The 18,522-nt window shown below is 61.5% G+C and overlaps 1 protein-coding gene across 3 annotated transcripts; it reads right to left on the bottom strand.

Annotated features, from left to right (window-relative positions):
- Positions 1–8,324: 8,324 nt before the first annotated feature.
- On the bottom strand, positions 8,325–18,319 carry GFI1B (growth factor independent 1B transcriptional repressor). Of its 3 annotated transcripts, none has more exons than XM_037036817.1 (7): positions 18,247–18,319; positions 12,844–12,965; positions 12,247–12,384; positions 11,545–11,816; positions 10,826–10,963; positions 9,679–9,943; positions 8,325–9,134 (listed from the first exon to the last, which is right to left on the bottom strand). In XM_037036817.1, the coding sequence occupies exons 2-7, from the start codon at positions 12,941–12,943 to the stop codon at positions 8,956–8,958; spliced, it is 1,092 nt and encodes a 363-aa protein (XP_036892712.1). In that variant the 5' UTR covers positions 12,944–12,965; positions 18,247–18,319; the 3' UTR covers positions 8,325–8,955. The 3 variants fall into 3 exon arrangements, with proteins under 3 accessions (XP_036892712.1, XP_036892713.1, XP_036892714.1); XM_037036818.1 differs by having other exon boundaries at positions 9,679–9,844; XM_037036819.1 differs by having other exon boundaries at positions 9,679–9,844; positions 10,862–10,963.
- Positions 18,320–18,522: the final 203 nt, after the last annotated feature.

The raw sequence follows: 18,522 nt of genomic DNA, 5'->3' as shown, positions 1-18,522 counted from the left end.
GACACTCAGCTCAGGGACCTTAGCCTGAAGGCGGGCGTAGGTGGCATCTTGTCGGCCATCAGGGACTGGTCGGCAGGGACCCTGAGAGGCAACAGTGAGCTGGGGTGAACGTGGAGCCTGCTGGGTCGCCCTGCTGGGTCACCCTGCTTCACACACCGGCCCCCGGCAGCCCTGAGAATGGCGCCAGCTGCCCCTCTTGGCTCCGCTGGCAGGACAGAGCCGAGCTGGGGCAGACCCTGGGCCCCGCACCCACTGTTTCCTTGGTGTGGGGTCGCCTCTCCACCTTGGACAGATCAAATTATTTTCATCTTTCAGATCCCTGCTTTCTCCAGGAAAACTTCCCTGACCCTGGGTTGGGCTTGGGGACCCCCAGCATCCCCTAGGTGTCCCTCTCCTGAGTCTCGACCCCCTCCCCCTGGGGCTCAGCCCAGGGTGGACACCCAGCAAATGCTCGACCACCGGAAGAGGAGTTGCCCTGCATGGGACCCAGGGTCTGAGGCCTGCAAGGTGGGAAGAAGTTCCCAAGGGGCGGGCTGGCTGCCCACGGTTCCCCTCTGCAGCCAGGGCCCTGGCGGGGAGAGGTGGCTGCGGCAGCCTGGGCCATCACCCCTCACTCTGCCTGCAGAGTGGCCTGACCTTCAGGTGCCCTGACCCCCACCCCTGCAGGGGCTGTAGTGGAGACGGGTGTCCCTGGTGGGCCAGCTCCAGAGATAGGGCTGTGCTGGGCATGGTGGGAGGGCCGGGAGCAGAGGCTGGCGGAAGCTTCCCCAGAACGCTGTCTGCCCCCTGATTTCTGATTCCCCTCAGAGTCCGATGGGCAACCGCAGCCCGGGGACCTGGGGTGATTGACGCCCCTGAGTCAGTGGCCACATCCCCTGCTGCTCCCAAAAGGGGCTTCTGGGGCAGGAAGAGCTGACCACGGCGGTCGATTTGCTGCCTTCCTGCTGGCCCACTGAGCTCGGAGATAAGTCCTCGCTGGGCCTGGAGAGGCCTGGGGGCTCTGGCCTTCCCCAGAAATCATGTCAGGGTTCCTCGTGTGGAGGAAGGAGCCTGGGCCACGATAACCCCTTTATTTTTAAGAGATCCGGGAGGAAGTCCCAAGTCACCCTGTACAGAAATAGCTCTGAGCCTCAGCCTGGCGTCTGTGGCCTCAGCTGTCAGCGGGGACAGCCCATGAGTGTGGCTCAGTTCTGTTCATCACGCTACAGCAGGGAGGACACTGGCCCAGGGCACCCAGCCCCGGGCCTGGGGTCCAAGGTCATGGTCTTTGGCCATGGAAATAACTCCATTTATTCGTGCGTGCTGTGGGGCAAGAGCAGAGGGTCAGAGCCAAGCGGCATGGCCAGATGTGGGCAACAGGGAACCACTTGTGAACACCCCCCGCCAAGGTATTTTACTTCTCTGGCCTCAGTTTTCTCATCAAGAAAATGGGGACAATCGTAATGCTTCCTTCAAAGAGGTCATTTCTATAAAGTGCTGGCAGTGTGGTCTGGTGCTTCCCTCGCTGGTAGTTTTTCCGGGGCTCAGTTGCAACAATGTGTCGGATGCCAATTTTCTACCTTCCTCAGTTGCAAGCTCCGTGCTCCACACGGGGTCTCTCCTGGAGGCTGCAGACCCCCGGTGTGTGAGGCCCCTCTCCCCGTGTCACCACCCCACCCTCCATTCCCTTGACTCAAGGGCCCCTTGGGCCCCTGGAGTGTGCCGTCCAATCTAGAGGTTTCTGAACACCACAGGTGTTATCTTACAGACAGAGAAACTGAGGCCCAAAGCAGGGTGCTGAAAGTCACTGCCTCCTGCCAAGGGGGCCCAGAGTGACCTGCAGCCCCCGATGCCTCAGCCAGGGCTCGCTCCTTCCCTGTCTCTCTCGCCTCTCCGTGAGGCCCGCCCTGGCCACCTGTGGACGGTGACCCCGGAGTGGACTCACCGCTCCCTCCCCACCCTGTGTCTCCCAGCTCTGTTTTTCCTCTGTGTTCCCGCTGAGATCCAAGAAGGAGGGCACCTTGTCTGCGTCCCTGGCCCCCTGCCTCTGCTCACCATCCAGAGCAGCACCCAGCCTGAGGCGGGCATTCGCCCAATATGAGTCGATGGATGAAAGCTTCCTGACCCACGAGGCTGGTCTTTGTGCCTCTGGTAGGGTCCCGAGCCCGGCCTGTTGTGGGCTCCCTGGGGGACACGCTGTCCGCTCTGCACCAGGCGGGCAGGCCCGGCCTCTGCTCGTGCCCGGCACTGGGCTGCGGAGGCCGTGTCTGTAGACGGCTCCTGGGCTGGGGGGCCCGGCTGAGCATTCCCCGCCCTCCGGGGACCCTCACTCCTTCTCTCCACCTGGAAACAAATCCCCTTCCCCTACCCCACCCCACCAAATGCAAATCTCCACGTGGCTATTATAAAAATCATAGAAAACCCAGGAAACGTCTAGACAAAGGAAAATTTTACATTCATCACAATGCCTCCTGCCCCCAAGATAACCCTCCAGAACGTGGGGTCCCCCCACAGGCTGTCTCCACCTGGAGGTCAGGCTGCCCGTGGCTGCGCTTTGAGCCCCCCTTCCGGATGACATGCTGGGGGCAGCTGCCTGTCCATCCTCCTCCGCGGCTCCACTCCTGGCCCCCGGGTCCTTCTCTGTCTGCCCCTCTCCGTCTGCTTCCTCATTCAGAAGGCGGGGGTGATCCCGTCCCCGACTTCCCGGGTGGTGGTCCCCTGGGACGGCGATAAGTGCTGGGTGGGACATTCAGGGGCCCCCTAAGCAAGAAGCAAGTCCTCACGCCAAGACCACAGAGTCAGGGAGAGAAAAGGCTGGTGCAGGATGAGGGGCGGGGAAGTCTCGCTCACTCCCTCATGCTTTCTCTCATGTATTTGGGGGGGTAGAAGCTTCCAGAAAGGGGGACTTTTTCTTTCAGCCTTGCAGAAGAGCTGGGACACATGGTCCCATTCCACGTTCTGGGAGGTCAGGGCCAGGAGAAGCAGCATCTCCAGCCTTTGCCCACACGGGGCCCACTCTCAGCTGCATGTGCTGGTATGGATGGGAAGTGGGGGGCCCCCCACCCTTAAGGAACCTCAGGAGGCCTCTTCCTCCCTGACTCCTTCGCTGGGGTGAAGTGGCCGGAAGGGTCTCTCTCTCCTGCTCCCCTTCTCCCGCTCGCTGGGCACCAGGCCCCTGATAACACTTCGAAGGTGCTATCGGCAGGGAGCCTCCTGCTGCCAGGGCCCCGGGGCCTGCTCCACGCTGACAGTTGGCGGCCGGCACCGTGTGATAAACTTATCAGACCAAACCTGAGCCCCGCTGCTCAGCACAGCCCCTGCCCCAGATTTCCCTCCCCCTGCCTTCCTGCACCCCCTCCCCCCAGCCATTGAGCCCTGGGCTCCGCCTGGCTCCAGGCCCGCACCCAATCGCAGCCGGACCCACCAAGGCCAGAGGCAGGGCGGGGTGTCTGGGAAGGGCTCATGTTCAGTGTCCACCCCACTGCTCCCAAGCCAGGGGCTCCATCTTTGGGGTCCCACCCCACCTGCCAAGGAGGTGCCAGAGGTAGTACATTCATCTTAGACTTTTGGGGGACCTTCTAGGTGCTGGGCACTAGCTCAGTGTCAGGATACAGAGAAAAGCTTGAACCCAGTGTCTGCCGGGAGGTGCCTCAGGGGTTGCGGGTTGAGGACAAGCCAGCCAGCACTCGTGAGGGAGGAAGGCACCTGCCGATGGAGCTCTCTGTGCCCCGTCACCTGCGGAAACCCGAAGGGCTAGCAGGGAGGGGTGGAGAGGCAGAGGCCGAGGCAGGGAAGCATTTGTGCCAGGGGGTCTTTTTGTAGTGCCACTGATAGTGTTATCACGAGCGCCCATTGCACAAAAGTGCAGCATCCACCCTGAAAAATGAGGAGAGACAAGTAGGCACAGCCCCCTCTTGGCCGCTTCCGTACACCGCCCTGCAGCCTGTGAACTTCCTCCCACATTCGAGCCGGTGAAACGGGCTCGCGAGGTGCGCACTGATTTCCAAACCACTCCTCACGCAGGGCGTCAGAACGGCTCCCTGTGTCGGCGCGTTCACTCTGCGAAATCTATCCTCTCCAGTTTTTTTTTTTTCAGTAAAAAGATAGCTAGATAGACAGATAGGTAGACAGACATGCACACAAATTCAAGTCTCTGAGACAGCGGAGAGCGTGAAGCCCAGCCCTGCTCCCTGCCCCCGGGGAAACCACTGCTCCCAACGAGGGGCGGGCTTGCTTCGGGTTTGCTGCCCCCGGACACCCGCAGACGCACACGGTGCTTTTTCCAGGACCGCAGGCTGTCGGGAAGCAGCGCCGGGCCCCCTGGGGTCAGCCCTTACAACGCACGCCGTGCCCTTCCCACAGCTGCGTGGCCTCTGTCCCGCGCATCCTCCTTCCTGTGGCCAGTCTCCTTGCGCCCGTTCCAGGTGGTTCCAGTTTCCCCCCCAGGACCCGTGGGCTTCTGGAGCCAGTGGATCTGTGTGCTCACCGGGGAATATTTCCTTGCCTTGTGTTCCTAGGAACAAGTGGAGGGTGTGGGGTGAGCACATGGGGACAATTTATGTACTTGGGCTGGGCTTCCAGGGTCCAGGGGAGGGAAGAGGGCATTTTAGGGGGAGGGAACACCATGTGCAAAGCCTCAGGGGCAAGAAATGGCATCGAGAGTTCCCTAAAGGCTGTTTGGGGGGGGGAATGGGAAAGATGTTGCTGCTTGTCCAGAGTCCTAGGGAGGTGGGGAATTTGGCCTTGATGTTCTTCTGCGTCCTCCCTTCCACAGGGGTACAGTGGGGTCCCTCCCCACCGCATAACCCCCGGCCAGCCTCAGCAGGGAGCCAGGAGGAGCTGGCTGACATCAGGTGCTGCAGTCACCCCTGATGGTGACTCCAGACTAGCCTCCAACGCCTGGGGCCCCCCCCCCCCCGTGCTTCCCAGGCCACACGGGGCCTCCGCCGGGGATGGCCTGTCCCTGGTCTGCCAAGGAGTCAATGGCTCTGTGACTTTTGGAGTCTCTTCCAGGTGTTGAGTCTCTTCTGCTGCCCCGGCCCACGCCCTGCTGTGTCCGCTGCGTGTGGCCATTGCAAGTCCCTGCGCCTCCGGCCAGTCCGGGTTCTTTGTCATTCTGTGGGTGTGTCTCTTGTACTCCCTGTCACCGCCACCCCCCGTATTTGTCCTGCCCCTTCTCTCTGGAGTAGCCTGCTCCCACACTGGCTGGGGGCCCATCTAGGGCAGTGCAGGCTGGGCCAAGGCCAGGGGCTGGGACTTGGGTCTTCACTTGATGGCGGGCAGGGCCATGTTTGGCCTCCAGGGAACTTTCAGAATAGAACCTAATCTTCTGGATAATCCAGAACCCGGACCCTTCCACTCCGCCCCAGCCCCTCACCCAGTCCACTGCTCCTTCTGGACCCGCACTCCGTACTGTGGGCAGACGGGGATGGGCTGTGGCCACATACCAACGCCTGGGCCGACCCTGGGAGACACGTTTCCATCTTCACGCCGAGACTTCCTCTGGGCACCTCCTAGTCTGTATCTCGGGGTCCCTGGTCCTGGGGCTGGTGGGACCTGGCTGCCCTGCCTGGGTGTGCACTGCTCTGAGGTGGGGGGGTGTCACATGCCCCCCCCCCATGCAGGAGAGCACAGAGCACAGGGCCTGGGGGTGTAGCCTGAAGCTTCCACCGTTGACAGAACATTTGATCCAAAAATTCATGCAGATATTGCATTCTGCTGCTAATGTGGCCAGTTTGTTTTAACAGTGAAGTATTAGTTTTATTATTTACTGCTGAGTGAACCAATGCTCGAGCCGGGTTGCCAGCACTGCCCTGAGGTCTCCCGGGGCTCCGTGTGACAGTCTGAGGAGGGGACAGTCCCCTTGCCTCACCGTGCGACTCTGGTGTCCAGTCACACCCTACTTGACGTTGTACCATCGATTTGCGCCCTGGTGGAAAGGCCACCAGGAAACCTGGGTTCTAGGCTAACAGATGGTACTGCTGGGCCGTGGTGCCCCATGCTGGGCCGTGGTGCCCCGGTGCAGCAAAGGGAAGCCACCTCCTCTTGTGGGGCTGGACGTTGTCCCCGAGTTCACACACTGCAGTGCTGACGGTGTGGATTCAGACAGGAGGGAGGCAGGAGTGTCATGAGAAGCAGGGAATTGGGTGAGGGAACCCCCTCCAACCCCAACGGCGAAGGGCACCTCACGGCACCTCCTGGGTGCGGACCCCCATCCCAGTGTGACGAGCAGTCCCCTGACCCTGATCGAGGGTCAGGCGTTGGTCCAGGAGCCCTGTTCTCACTGCCCAAGCCCATCTGGGCACTTCCTCCAGGGGCCACAGCTGTGCAAGTGAGGCCCCTCCTCCCTGCGGGTGGGGCAGGGGCCAGGGCAACGGAGCGGGGGGAGGGCATTCCCAGCAGCCCCCATCCCCAGTCCTGGCGACTGCCTTCGGTTGTGAGGGGCAGAGGAGAAGAGAGGGAGAAGCAGATGTCACGGAGCCCCCATGCCTGTCCCCACACTGGCCCCTTTCTGGGCAAAGTTCAGGTGGGGTCCAACGTGCAGCACGCTGAGGCTGCAGTGCTCCCCCGCCCCCCACCTGTTCCTGCGCCATTCGGGGCCCTCAGTGGAGGGGCTCACAAGCTAAATCCTGCTCTCCCAGAACCTCAGCAGATGAAGAAAGATGCATTGTGCGGCTCACGCCCCGCCCTGCCGCAGAAGTGGCTGAAATCCCGATATTGGTGTGGTTTTGTTTAGCAAACAAGGGACATGCAAAGCAGCTCCCGTGTGTGTGTGTGGGGGTGGGGGAGTTGTCCACACACACGGGACAGGAGCCATTACAGGCCCGGCCCCACTGTGTGGGCAAGTCCTTTTCCCTGTCTGGGCATCCTGGTCTCCAGGGCAGAGTCACTCTGGGGTGCTGGCTGTTGAGGGCCCTCTTCCTCCAACTTCAAGGGCCAGGCCTGCGGGGTGTGAACTGGTGGGAGCCTGCTGAGGGAGCCAGACCCGCTGACGGGGCCGGACTGCCTTCCCACACAAATTCCGAGCCCCACCCCCACCCCACCCTCCACACTCTGGACAGGGTTGTGCAGGGGAACCCTGGCTCAGGTGAACAGGAAGAGCCTGGGGAATGCAATGGGCCAGGGGTGCTGCCCAGCCCACCCCAGGGCCAGGGACTCCCTTCCTCATGGGGCCTTGGAGCCCCAGCAGAGGCGTGGACCAGAGGAGACACTTGCAGGTGTCCTTGGGGGTCAGATGAACGGGGACCTGAAGTCCAAGACCTGGGATCAGGTATCCTGGTCCCAGGGCCACACTTGCCTGCCATGTGACCTTGAGCAAGTTGGCTGACTTCTCTGAGCCTCAGTTGCCCCTTCTGTAAAATGGGAGAGGGACACCTCTTTGCACAGGTTGGAGGCAGTGCGTGGAAACCCTGGGCCCCGCTTGGTACCTGGACGCAACTGATTTAGAGGGGCCCTCGCGGGGGGCCCAGCCTGGGCATGGTGCTGAGAGCTGGAACCCAGAGAAACACCGGCTAGCCGAGGAGAGCCGCCCTGGAGACCGCCAGCCCAGGCTCAGTGCTCCGGGGCGGGAGGAGGCCTTGTGCTCGCCGTGTGCGGGTCCCCGCCCACACCCCGGAGGGCCATGCCCACCACTTCACGGAGTAGGAGCCCAGCCCGAAGTCATGCAGCCAGCAAGGGGGCACCAGGCTTCACTCAGTCACATCTGCTAATTCCCTTTTGCCATAGGGGCTGACACTGCCAGGTCCCGGGGCCAGGACCCCCGGGGGCATCTCTGGGAGCCGCTGTTCAGCCTATCACAGCGACGATGTGGGGACCCTGATGTGGGAAGCTGACCCTGGATTAGGCAGGTGGGCCCCACGTGGTCACAGGGGTCCTTACAAGAGGGTGGCAGGGAGGGGAAGGCAGAAGGGCACGGAGGGGGAACGGGGACAGCTGGAGGGTGGAGGAAGCAGCCACAAACTGAGGAACTTGGTGGCCTCCAAGGTCAGAGGAGGACCCGGTGTTCCCAGGGCCTCCAGGGGGAACTCGCCCCCTGACACCTTGAGCTCGGCCCCATGGGACTCCTGGTGGGTTTCTGAACCTCCAGGACTGTGGGAGAAGGGATTTGTGTTGCGTGAAGCTCCAAGCACAGCCCCTGCTGCCCTGACCGGGCCCTGCCTGGTGGGTGGGCTTGCCCAGTGCTTCTGGTACAGTCCCTTCCCGTTTGGTCTGGGTGCTCCTCTCCCAGCCGGTCCTAGGAGACTGTGTGCGTGGCTGTCTCTGCTTCTCAGAGCTCCCCACCGTTCCTCCCTGAAGCCTCTTATGCTGGCTTGCACACAGTAGGCGCTTAATAAATGCTGGTCCAATGTAAATAAATCTGTGTCTTTATTTCCATCTATAGCAGTCGAGAGGAGCAGACATTTGACAGCGGCAACTACTGGCTTCTGCAGCCCTGGGGTCTGATGGCAGAACTGGACCCCCACCCTGGGGGCAGCTGCGTGCCGGCCAGAAGTGGGGGGCAGCCCACAGGTTTGGCTAAAGCAGAGGGGTGCTCGGCACCCACCCTGCTGCAGGAGGCAGCTCTGATCTGACCATCCGGCAGCCCAAAAGAGGCCCCCTAAAACCAGGGGGCCAGATACCAGCATGGTGGGCAGAAGGCACTGGGGGGTTCCAACTTCTCTGTGGGTCCCAGCTCTGGTCTGTTCAGGGCATCTCTGCCCACGTGGGGCTACTCTGGCCTCCCTGGCTTTGCCCTGTGGAAGGCACCCAAGTTTTCACACCTTCAGTGCACACTGCATGGCAGGAGAACTATTGTTCCAGAGAGGGAAAGCAATTTGTCCGAAGTCACACAGCCATTTCGTGAGTCTCAAAACAAGCTGGAAGATTCCCATCAGGTGCTGCCTCCAGGAGACTGGGGATCTGGGTGCGTGAGGCTGACCTCCCTCCTGGCCGCGGGACCCCAGGCGGGGCGGGCCAGGGCTGGGCGTCGGTGCCTCTTCACTTGAGGTTGTGCTGACTCTCGCGGTGCCGCCGCAGGTCCACCTTGCGCTGGAAGCCCTTGGTGCAGAGCTCGCAGCTGAAGGGCTTGAAGCCCGTGTGCTTGCGGCTGTGGGTGATGAGGTTGGAGCTCTGGCTGAAGGCCTTCCCACACACCTGGCATTTGTGTGGCTTCTCGCCTGCAGGGCAGCAGAGACTGGGTCAAGGCCGTGCTCGCCAGGCCTACTGCCCTGACGCCCCATGGAGGTTCTCCAAATCGCTCTTGCTTTATCCCGCTGTCAGTCCACACTGACTGTGACACCCCCCCCCACACTGGACTGGACTGGGGTAGGGCAGGGACCGGTCCATCTAGTCCATCTGGGTCGTCAACCTGGCACAGCCCTCGGCACAAAACAGGCTCTCAGGCAGCAGCCAGAGAATGAATGAGTGAGTGAGTGAGTGAGTGAGTGAGTGAAGGAAGGAAGGAAGGAAGGAGTGAAACTTCCCCCGCTAGCCTCACTTCCACCTGGAGACCCGCACTGCTGACTTTGGCTATTTCCTGCTGGTATTTCCTCTACGTATCAGGTGAGCTCAAGTAACACATGGCATCCAGCCCTCCGGGTGGAGGGGGACCCCCCACGTACGTTGACCCCACCGTCCTAAAGCTGGATCCCGTTCCAATACGCGTTGGGGCGCTGCCGGGACACGGACCAGGCAGGGGCAGCGTGGGGCTGGCGGCCTCACCGGTGTGAATGTAGGTGTGCTTCTTCATGTCCGACTTCTGGTGGAAGCGCTTGCCGCAGAACTGGCAGGGGTAGGGCCGTGTGTCCGAGTGGATGAGCAGGTGGGTGGACAGGGTGGACGAACGCTTGAAGGCCTTGCCACACATCCGGCACTCGAAGCTGCGCTCCTGCCGGAGGAAACGAGGCCCCGGGGGGTCAGGCGCAGGCGGGGCCTCGCGACCCAGGGCTGCCAGGCTGGGCGCAGGACTGGACCTGGCCGGGATCCCCTGAGGAACAGGACACTCTGTTGGGGTGGCCTTGAGGACAGGCCCGGCAGAGCAGGACCCAGGACCCCCCATTCCTTCCCCTCTAAGGAGTTGCTGAGAACTTGGGGCCTGAGGAGCCTCCTGTGGGGTTTTTCCTGGTAACGTCCACAGTGTCCCCAACAAAATACATGTTTGTTGACTGACTGGTGGACCGACTGATCTGGGAGTTTTTTTTCAGGGATTCACGTTTCACATCCCTGAACCCAGAGCGGTTCCCTGAAGCAAGGACGGTCATGAGCTGCTCGGTGGTTTGGGTAAGGGTCTGAATAGTTGAGGCCTGAGTCTGGCTTCTGCTTCTTGCTAGGCACGTGACCGTAGCAAGTCGTTCAGCCTCCCTGAGACTCAGTTTCCTCATCTGCACATTACAACAGTAGCGCTGATGACCTCAAAGGGTCATTGGGAGGACCGGGGAGCTCACGAATGCAAGCTCTCCTGATCCTTTCCCACTTCTCCCAACTGAGACTTTCATACCCACTCCCGCGTTAGCAATGGGTCAGCGGCAGGCGCCTTTCCAGAGCGGAACGCTAAAGAAGGGGTTCCCGCCTCGGGCAGGGCTGCGTGCGGCAAATGGGCAGTCGAGCCTGACTCCAGGATGCCACAGTGAGGACACTTGCCCTCACCCCCAAGGGACAGGGCTGTTCCTGAGCCTCACAGACATCAGGCTGCTCGGGGACCCCCCTGGGCCAAGGGGCTCGTCCGGCTTGGCCCATTGGGGCGGGAGGGATGTTAACGGTGGGTACTGGAGACTCAGGTGAGGGAGGGCAGGTAGTGAGGGGCCCCCCGTCTGTGGCCCCTGGGCTTCCTGGGAGCAGCACAGTGCAGGAGGGGAAGCGGGGTGCCCACCTGGGAGTGGACGTGAGTGTGCTGCTCCAGGCTGACCGCGTGGCCGAAGGTTTTGCCGCAGACCTCACAGGCGAAGGGCCGGCTCCCGCTGTGGGAGCGTCGGACATGCACCTCGAGCCCGTGTGGGGTGGAAAAGACCTGGGGGCAGGGGCAGCGTGTGAGGCCAGGGGGCTGTGGGGAGGGGCCAGACCTGGGTCCCAGGGCTGTGCCCCCCACCTCCGCTGGCACCCCACTCCAGCTGCGGTGGGCAGCCCGCAGAAGGAGACCTGGATCCCCGATTCAGGATCCCCTGTGCTATGCGTCCTGGGAAGGCCACTTTCCCTGTGTGGCTGGGTTTCCTGTGTGTGGAGCAGGGGCTGAGGGGATCTGGAAGCCCCTCCTAGCCCTCTCTGGATGCCTGGTGGCTAAGGACCGAAGTGGGCCGGAGCCAGCTTTGAACTTGGTTCTGAGGTCTGTTCGCTGCGTGCTCTTGGGCAAGTGACTCAGCTTTTCTGAGCCTCAGCCCTGCATCCACCTCCCGGGCTCATGCATATCAGGTGCTTAGCTCGGGGCTGGGTACCCAGCCAGGGCTTAAGGAAGGGCGACCAGGCCAGCGTTGTGGATCCTCTATCCCCCTGGGGACCCAAGCTGCCCTGGAATGCCCTGCTCCGAAGCCCCACTGTGCCAGCGTGCTGGGGGGAAGGCAAAGCAGGCCTGCAGACCCACCTGCCGCCGCTCACCTTGTTGCACTTGATGCAGTGGTACGTGTCCAGACCTGGGGAGTAGCGGAGGCTGAAGTCCAAGGGCGGCTCGGTGCTGGGCACCAGGGGGCTGCCGTACAGGCTGACGGAGCGCTCCAGGAAGGCCGACTGCATGGTGGAAGGGGCCTGCCGGTAGCTGTGGCTGTAGGATGAGGCCAGGGCGTCCCAGGAGAAACTGGGCTTGTAGAACGGGGGTGAGTCGGAGGAGGGCGGGTCCCCATCCTGGGGCTGGGGCATCACAGCAGGACCTTCTGTGGAGAGGGAGACGGGCCTGGTGGGGACTCACTGAGACACGGAGTGCCCACTCCTGCCTGTGCTTGGGCTCACTCAGCGCGTGAGTCCCAGGCACTCGCTGGGGGGAGGGGGCCGGGTTCTCACTGCGCCTCCTCGGCAGCCCAGGCCGAAGTGCCCCCGGCAGAGTGCCACCCCCCGGAGTGTCCCCACCACATGCCACTTCCTCAGCCTGCCCAGCTGTTCCCTCTGACCCCCGAGCTAGGCTCCTCATCTGGGAAGGAGCTCCTGCCCAGGAGGGGGTCCAAGCAGAAGCCCGGGAGCCCAGTGTCCAGGTGACTGTGTCCTTGTTGGTCCTTCCTGACTCCAAGACTCCAAGGGCCCCTGCCCCCAGGAGCCATTCCCCTCCCTGGCCCTCACTGGAATGGCCGGGGGTGTTGGGCCAGGTACCTGGTGCCGAGACCATCCTGGTCAAGCCCTGGTCCAGCCCCAGCTCTGGCTCCCGTTTGAGGTCAGTCCAGTCCAGGCACGGGTTCGGTAACAGGGTGCTGAGGACAGGGTCCTTGCTCGGGACCTGGTCCCTGGTCGCTGTGGGGAGACAAGACCATCATCGCCGCCGCAAGCTGCAGCCCTGGGAGGGCACCCCGGGAGGGAGACAGGACCCTCCCCAGGAGGAGGGGGAGGCCGGCTCGCTGCTGACTCTGGCTGCTCACACTCAGGGGCCTGGCCCAGACAGGGGAGCCGGCTGGCAACCAGGACGGGACCCCCAGAAAACTCTTGGACCAGTATCTGTTTTTCAGAGCACCCAACCTCAACCCTAGATCGGACCCCATTTAGGACCCACACGTCCTCCTCGTCCGCAGCCTGAGCTCTCACTGCCACCAGGGCTCAGAGAGATCGGACATTCCTTCATTCATTCGGCTGATGCGGACCGAGTTCCTCCTGCTCCCAGACCCAGAATGAGGGCAGTGAGCTGCTGTAGCCCCATCACAAGGGGCGGGGGGCCAGGGGCGGGGTGCAGCGAGGCCCGCCTGTGCTCCCACTTACCCAGGCTCAGGGCAGGGGGCCAGACTGGTTCATCGTCCTGGCCTCGGGGCTGGTGGTACGTGTGAGCCTTCTTGCTCTTCACCAGGAAGGAGCGTGGCATTGTCCACGTGTGCCCCTCACACCTGCACTGGGAGAGGGGAGGACACTTAGGGGGACGGTACTCAGCTGCGTGGTAGAGCCACCTCCCGAAGTTGGAATGCACTGTCCTGGGTTGAACAGTGTCCACCTGAAACCTGTGACTGCGACCTTATTCAGAAACAGGGTCTTTGCAGGTGCAAAGAGTTCAGGTGAGGTCACGCTGGATGGTAGGGGGTGCCGAGGTCCAATACTCTTGTAAGAAGTGGGGGATTCAGGCACCCAGGCAGACACACATGGGAGAAGGCCGCTGAAGGGGGGGCAGAGATTGGGGGGATGCGGCCACAAACCCATGACACCCAAGATTGCGGGGGGCCGCCAGCTGAAGGAGAGAGGTGTGAAATATGCTCCCTGAGAACCTGCAGAGGCTTGCCGCCACCTTGACTTTGGTTTTACAGACTACAGACCCCGAGATAATACAGTCCTGTTGTCTTAAGGGGCCCGGTTTGTGGCACCTGGGGATGGCAACTGTAAACCCCGACTTCCTCCCTACTGCTGGGTAGGAAACAAACATGCCAACCTCTAGAAAGCCCCAGGACCAGCCACTGCCACCCGCATGCCTGAGCTGCCCCAGGAGCGGGGAAGGGGGTGTCGGCACAGGTGACACCCTGCAGTCCGGGGAGCTGCGTTGCATCCTGGTTGGCCCAGCCTCCAGGGGTCTCAGCGAGGGGTGGTCTCCACTCAGGGTGTGGACAGAGGCACCTGGGTAAGAATCCCAGCTCACTGCTGTGCAGTTTGGGGCAGACACTTAACCTTTCTGGGCCTGTTCCCTTTTCTGTGAGATGGGCATCTAGGTCTCGAGGAGGAGTTTCCCCCCCGCCCAGCCCCGGGGCTGCAGGGCAGATAGGGCCAAGCGCGGGAAAGGGGTGACGCCGCTCTAAGCAGCAGCCAAGGTGGTTGATAAGGCCCCGGCGGCGGGCAGCTCTCTGGGGGAGGAAGATTAGAGAGGGCAGCCTGGGGCTCTGCCTTCAGAGCAGACCTGGAGCGTCACCCCGGGGATGGCTCTGACCAGGCAGACGAGGGCCCCCAGCTGTGCATGGAGTCCCTGGGGACCTCCAGTGTGTGGGCTGCAGCCCCCCTGCCTGACCTGGGGCCAGCCTAGGCTGGGCCCTCCTTGCTGTATGCCTCAGTGTGCAGATCTGCTAAATGGCATCACAGCCAAGCTTCCTGGGATTGCCAGGGCAGGAAAGGACCCTTGTTTGTTGCAGACAAGCGTGCGATGTGCCAGGCGTGGTGCCCGGGCTGCAGGGAGGCCCGGGCGAGGGCGGCGCAGCTGTGTGCTGTCCGGCCTCACCTCGTCCCATGCCCAGTGCTGGCCCTCATGGACACCCTCAGAGGGTGGGGGTCAGCCCAGAGGGAGCAGGGTCCACTCCAGGCCCCTCTGCTGAGGGGCTCTGAAATGAAGGGGTGGGACTTGAAGGACACTGTCAGATTTCGACCTCACGGAGCTGCCCGGGCTGGCCTTATCTCCCGGGGACAGTCTCTTCCTGCCTCCTCCCTTCCACCCACCCAGGGCTCCCCACAGCCCCCTTCCTTCCCCCTTCTAGCTCTTGGCTGTGGGGAGGAACCCACTGAAGCAGACCCTGGGCAGTTTGAGGAGACCCTACGCCCTGGGGAACCTCCTAAGGCCACGGTCAATCTCTCTTTCAAGAGATTTTGTCTTTTACGTGGTGTTTCATTGGCAAACCTACTAGAGCCGAAGGCAGGCATTAAAGCCGCTGCACTTGAACCCCGCCGGAGTTCCTCACGGCTGTGGCCTGCTTCGTCTCAGCTCTGCTCACCCTGACCTGGGGACCGAGTCACTATCACCCCGTTTCACAGAGGGAAACTGAGGCTGAGAGCTGGTCCCAGGGCAGAATGAGGTGGAGCAGGCAGGATGTGGGCACCCAGCCCCAGGCCACCAGGAAAACAGGACAGCGTTTAAAGCCCCCTGGGTGCGGTGTTATGTCACCAAATCCGACACCCACGGGGCAGGGGGAGCAGTGACTGTCTTCCCAGGACCCAGGGGTAAACTGAGGCTGAGAGAGGAGTGTGGCCTGCCAGAGCCTCGTGGCCAGGTGCCCATCCTGCCAGCCCTTGACCTCTGGCCCCGTGCTCAGTGCATTGCGTCAGTGGTGCGTCCAGCCTGGGGTGGAGATGGCGGGCGGAGGCTGGTGGCTGGGGCTGGGGGCCGGAACGAGCAAATCCCCCTGATCTTTGCACCTTTTCCAGAACCCAGAAGCCCCACGTCAGGCCCTAAAGGGTTTTGGTGAGAGGCAGGTGAGAGAACAGATTTCCTGTGGGAAGCTCTGTTCTTCCGCGGGCCTGGGGTCCAAGGAGCCCAGGACGGCCAGACGATGACACTCTCAGGTTCATGAGCTTGCCCTGCGGCCCGCTGCACCCACAGAACTTCCTTTTGACCCCTGTCACCTGAGTTTAAAAAAAAAACAGGAACCAATCACCTATATGGTAGTTAATTAACAACGACAACTACACCGTTTTGATTCACAGGAACCCGTTCTGAGGAGGAGGTAAGCGCAGAGATTGTGAAAGAAGGCTTAGATTTCTTCATAAAACAGAGACCTCGATGGTATCGGACTCCGGAAAGAGACTCGCTGTTAACATCTCTTCAAAAACCCCCAATCCTGACAGAGGGTCCCGACCCTCCCAGAGTCAGAATCTCAGCGGAAACTTGGGAGGCCGGCATGGAGGGGGTTGGGGGACCCCCGCTGCACCCCGACCTCCAGGCCTGGGATCCCTGGGTCTGATTTGGCGACCTTGTGCTGGGCCGCATCAGCTGCCGACCTGAGGCTTGGTTTTCCTGTCTCTCGTCGGGACGGTTGGACTAAGGTTTCTCCACTTCCCTCTTGCTCTCAAATCCCATGCGCTGTCCGTTGCCCAGCAGCCCCGCACCGACCCACCTTGTCTGAGAGACGCGTCCCTCGGGTTCCCCTTTTGGGAGGGTTGGGCAAGACTGCCGTTTCTCAGAGTCGGCTGTAGAGGAGGACCCTTTGGACTTCCTCGTGCCTGAAGGCGTGACTTAGGGGGAAACACAAACAAACAAAAGCCCTTTCCAGGTAGAAGGAGGGGGAAGTGGCCCCGGTCACGTCAGGGGAGGAGGCATTATTTTTCTGAAACTTGGAAGGCATTCTCAAATGTTTGTTTCTACGTTCAGGGAATGCAACGTCAAAAGTGAGTGAAGCAGCCCTGGTTGGTTGGTGTGGCTCTGTGGACTGAGCACCAGCCTGTAAACTGAAAGGTCGCCAGTTCAATTCCCAGTCAGGGCACCTGCCTGGGTTACACACCAGGTCCCCAGTTAGGGGCATGTGAGAGGCGACTGCTCAGCGCATCTCTTACTCACTGATATTTCTCTCCCTCTCTTTCTCCCTGCCGTCACCTCTTTCTAAAAGTAAATAAATAAAATCTTTCTTTAAACAAGTGAGCGAATCAATTTCGGGGTGTACCCCCAAAGGAACCGAAAGCAGGGACTCGAACAAGTATCGACACACCCCCGTTCACAGCAGCGCACTTGCAACAACCGAAAGGTGGAAGCGCCCCAAGGGCCAGCCAATGGATGATGAATAAACGCAACCCCTGCATCTCGTCAGAGATTATTGAGCCTTAAAAAGGAAGGAGCCCCTGACACCTGCTACGAGGTGGACGAAACTGGAGGACACTCTGCTGAGCGAAGCGAGCCAGTCGCAGAGGCGCAAGGGCTGGGGAGTCTGCTTACACGCAGGGTCTGCAGCAGGCAAACTCACAGAGACCAGAGGAGAACGGTGGTCGCCAGGGGCTGGGGGAGGGGAGCGGCGAGCTACTGTTTAATGAGCAGAGTTTCAGTCACTAAAGACGGAAACAGCTCTGCGCAAGGGTGGCAGCGACCACGTGGGGCGACTTACTGCCTCTGAGCCGTCCGAGTACAACGGCCAGTTTCGTGTCAGGTCTGTTTCATCTCCGTGAAAACAAAAGTGAGAGGATAAGGCGTGTCCTGAGCATTTCTGAATTGGAGACCGGAGCAGCCCCTGCTGGTCTGGATCCCCGGAGACAAGTGGCGGAAAGCCTGCCTCTAGACGGGGGCCAGAGCAGCGAGGCTCCCTGCTATTTCTGGAGAGGGGAGAGAGGTCGAGTCCCAGGGACCCGGGGCATCTGATCAGGCTCCCGTCTGGTCATCTGGCCCCAGAGCCGTAGGGAGTCCTTGTGTTCTTCACTAAGCACCCCCATGACCACCCTACCCCCCCGAAAGCCCCAGAAACAGGTCCACCCCTGTTTCGAGCAGTTCCATCCATCACACCGAACCCCAGGAGCTTCTGATGCTCTCCAAGTCCTTTCCGTGGGGAAACCAGCATGAATCAGAGTTGCAAGGGACCTCCCTCATCCCCTCATCTCATCCGCAGATTCCCTGGGCACCAGCTCTGAGGACAAGGGACCTGCCATTTCCCGAGACTGAAGACCTTTTCTCACAACCTGCTGGGTGGCACGGGGGAGCTCAGCCAGCTTCTGCCAGCTCCGTGTCCAGGGACAGCCAATTACCCCTGCACCCTCAGATCTCACAGAAGCCATGGGCTGTTCCCCAGAAAGAAAGTACACAGGCAGCCGCCCACCACGACCCCGCGGACTGCCCACCCCCCCAGCAAGCCCATGTGAGTGAGAGCACGCACCTTGCCCCGCCACCCAGACTGCAACCTGGTTTTTTCTCCCAAAAAAGGTAGAAGAGGCTGTGACACCAGCTCCCCATCTACAGTCCGACCGCTCCTGGAGGCTGGGGGGAGAAGTGGAGAGGGCAGCCGCCCCTGTCCCCTCAGCAGGCTCGCTGGAAGGGCACCCCACTCAGCATCGGGGAACTCGGGGACTTGGGGGCTGTGGGACTCCCTTCAGCGGTCTCTCCATCCCAGGAGGGCCTATACACGGAGAAGGGCTCACAGTCCCCGGGACTGGATAGTTTGTGCCTGACGGGGGACCCCACCTCAGGCCTGTGTCCTGCCACACCACACTGTGCCCTGCCCGGGTCCTTGGGCCCCCCGGGTGTGTGTATGACATTGTGCAGGCAGGTGATACCCACAGGCTAAGACTGAGTTTTGGAAAGGGTGGTGGCACTCCCGCGCCGGCTCACAGCAGCTCCTCACCTCCGCCTCTCCCCGGGGCTCAGGGGTGGAAGGCCAAGTCCTGCTAGAGAGGTTTGCAGCCCACCTCACTCTGTCTAGAACGGCTGCGGGGACCAAGGAACCTGTCTGGAAGCCAGACCGGCAAACAGGAAAGAGGAGGCAGGGACGAGTGCCTCTCCACACTCACCTGTCCCGTCCGGGCGCCGCGGCGGGAAGCTCGCTGCTCCACCCGGTCAACTCGGTGACTGCGCAAACAGATACTTCTCCTTTTTTCCCCTTCTCTCTCTCCCTCACTGGTTTTCCCCCCCCTCTTCTGTTCCCCTCCCTGATTTTCAATCTGATTATTTGTCAAAATCTGGCGGTGAGGGGACAGCCAATAGCGAGCGAGCGGGGCTGTATTTGCTTATCAAAGCCTCCCAGGACAGGGCTCCCCACTCAGTCTGAACCCCGGGCTCGCTCCGGC

This window comes from Sturnira hondurensis, unplaced genomic scaffold (assembly GCF_014824575.4).
Source record: "Sturnira hondurensis isolate 20B ecotype Veracruz unplaced genomic scaffold, ASM1482457v3 Scaffold0022908, whole genome shotgun sequence".
NCBI classification, from domain to species: domain Eukaryota; kingdom Metazoa; phylum Chordata; class Mammalia; order Chiroptera; family Phyllostomidae; genus Sturnira; species Sturnira hondurensis.
The sequence above is the reverse complement of the archived record's forward strand: the minus strand, read 5'-3'. Positions and strand labels throughout refer to the sequence as shown.

Coding starts and splice junctions, on each gene's coding strand:
- GFI1B (XM_037036817.1), bottom strand. CDS start 12,943: ATGCCACGCTCCTTCCTGGTGAAGAGCAAGAAGGCTCACACGTACCAC. Junction 9,944..10,825: donor ACACTCACGTCCACTCCCAG/GTGGGCACCCCG, acceptor CCTGTTCCTCAG/GGGATCCCGGCCAGGTCCAG. Junction 9,135..9,678: donor GCACACCTACATTCACACCG/GTGAGGCCGCCA, acceptor GCTGCCCTGCAG/GCGAGAAGCCACACAAATGC.